Consider the following 2091-nt stretch of genomic DNA (forward strand, 5'->3'; position numbering starts at 1 on the left):
TAACAAGTACAGCAAATCAACAAATGACATGGAGTTTACTGTTTACCACATGCCAGCTCTTAAATTCTATTAACCTAATCCTCAGAACAGCCTTACGCATAAAGTAATATTATCATCCCCATTTCAGAGAAAATGACTTGGGCACAGAGCTAAAAACAGCATTCAAGAAAGCTTACATTTGTGGCTATCTTCAAGATTGCCTAAAGCAGAACAAGAGTAAAAGTGGGACAGAGACTAGAACCTGTATTACAGAGATGCCAGCAGAATACTGTTAGAAAGCAAGAGCTGCCTCACCTGAATTACTGACTGAAAACAGGCTACAAAAAGAAAAGCTGAATCAAAAATATAACCCAGAAGTTCTAGAAAGAACAACCACTCAGACTGATGTGACTGATGCTACTTACTAGAAATTTTCGAAAGGGCAACAATATTATGAAGGCAATCAGTTCAATTTCATGCCTATTACATTTTTGAAAGTGAAACTTATAACAAGATTAGCAATAGGGATATGGATATTGTCTGAAGGAAAAGATAAATGACTTTAAACAATTTCAAATAATTCACTAAATATTTCTAGAATACCCACTGTGTACCAAGTAGTATGCCAAGCCCTGGAAATACAGTAAGCAATAATACGAATATGCACGGCCTATGGGGAGAGACAATTTTTTAAAAATAATTTCCAGGTGCTAGGTGTGCCTATCATAATAGGCCAATAGCTTCCCAGATGATTTCACCATCTTTCCATTTTCCTCTTTTACCTTCTTTCTCTTAAATCTTTGATATCCACAATCTTCCTAGATGATAGCTTAATAGCTGTGATTAGTTAAAGCTTTTGTTTTGTTGTTGTTTGCCTGTTTTTGATAGAGCCGGAACTGGTACACCAGAGACAGCGGAAGGAGACAAAGAAAGCACTCTAATCTTTCAAATAATCCCCTGGCATTTTTATCCAATGTTATATTGAGATGTTCTGTTTGGTATTTGACAAAAGGATGTGATTAAATTCTTGTAAAATGAATGAAAGAAATAATGGCTGCACCCCACAATTTTAATAATATCGCTGCTTAATCAACACTATTAAATAAAAATTACGAAGCTATTTAGAGGAATAACCTGAAGGAACTCACTTTGAGAGGCTTTTTCAAATCAATATCAGAGTGAATGCTCAGCTCTCTTAGGGCATCTCCAACAAGGTTGTTCCTGCGAACGTGAAGGACCAGGAAGGGGCTTCTGGCCAGCAGAGGCTCCAGGGTGAGAAGCATGAAGACGTTCTGCAGGTTGGCTCCATTGACAGCCACCTGGAATGGCACAGTCACGAACACCATTACTCAGAGCACACGTGTGAGTGGGGAGAGCAGTCAGCTGTGCTTTTGGACTTGGGGGCACTGACTGAATCTCCATTTTGTTATTATTTTCCCTCTTAACTGCCACAGATTTTCTAAGTTACTTATGTTTACACAGCACACAAGTCTTTCTAATCTGGACTCATAGAAATGAGCTAAAACAGTTTATGAATCATATGATCTATGACCAGGTCCAGGAAAGTGACTTAAACTAACTGATTAATACTAAAATAATATCATGCTTGAAGAAACACAGTAGAAAGTGGGTAAAAACCATGACTTTCAAAATGGCAGGGAAAGAAAGCTAATAACTACTTACTAAAGGGTCATTCTTTGAAAAATGTTCATTTTTCTTGAAAACATCTAAACTGTCAAAATCAGAGATATAGCAGTATGAAAACAAACATATACAGAGATAGATGCAGTCAGAAATGGAAAGAGACAGGCACACAGACAGAGAGATGGAGAGGGAAAGATAAATGAAGTTATATATCTATATTTACCAACAGTAGAAATGGAGGATTTGAGCTGCTAATTCACAAATGTTTTTGCAGCTTGTCAAAATCAATTATACTTTATAATAAAAACATGTATTTAAAATAAATTATTTCAAAAATCTCTATAACAAGTTTTTATTCAACAAAGAACTCCCAAGTTCCATTTAATTCTCTAAGACAGGAGTCAGCAAACTGCAGCCCCACGTATCAAATCCAGTCTGCTGCCTGTTTTTGCACAGCTCTTGAGCTAA

The 2091-nt window shown here is 36.6% G+C and overlaps 1 protein-coding gene across 6 annotated transcripts in view; it reads right to left on the reverse strand.

Annotated features, from left to right (window-relative positions):
• The window catches only part of HERC3 (HECT and RLD domain containing E3 ubiquitin protein ligase 3), a 114497-nt gene that overhangs the window by 27396 nt on the left and 85010 nt on the right, over window positions 1-2091 (reverse strand). For 5 of the 6 annotated variants that reach the window (XM_017545090.2, XM_017545095.2, XM_017545091.2 and 2 more), the window contains one exon: window positions 1128-1298. The exons of the other annotated variant lie outside the window; for it this stretch is intronic. In XM_017545090.2, the coding sequence (XP_017400579.1) occupies window positions 1128-1298 (171 nt within the window). The remainder of the gene's footprint in view (window positions 1-1127; window positions 1299-2091) is intronic. 6 annotated transcript variants of the gene reach the window in all.

This window comes from Cebus imitator, unplaced genomic scaffold (genome assembly GCF_001604975.1).
Source record: "Cebus imitator isolate Cc_AM_T3 unplaced genomic scaffold, Cebus_imitator-1.0 Scaffold177, whole genome shotgun sequence".
NCBI classification, from domain to species: domain Eukaryota; kingdom Metazoa; phylum Chordata; class Mammalia; order Primates; family Cebidae; genus Cebus; species Cebus imitator.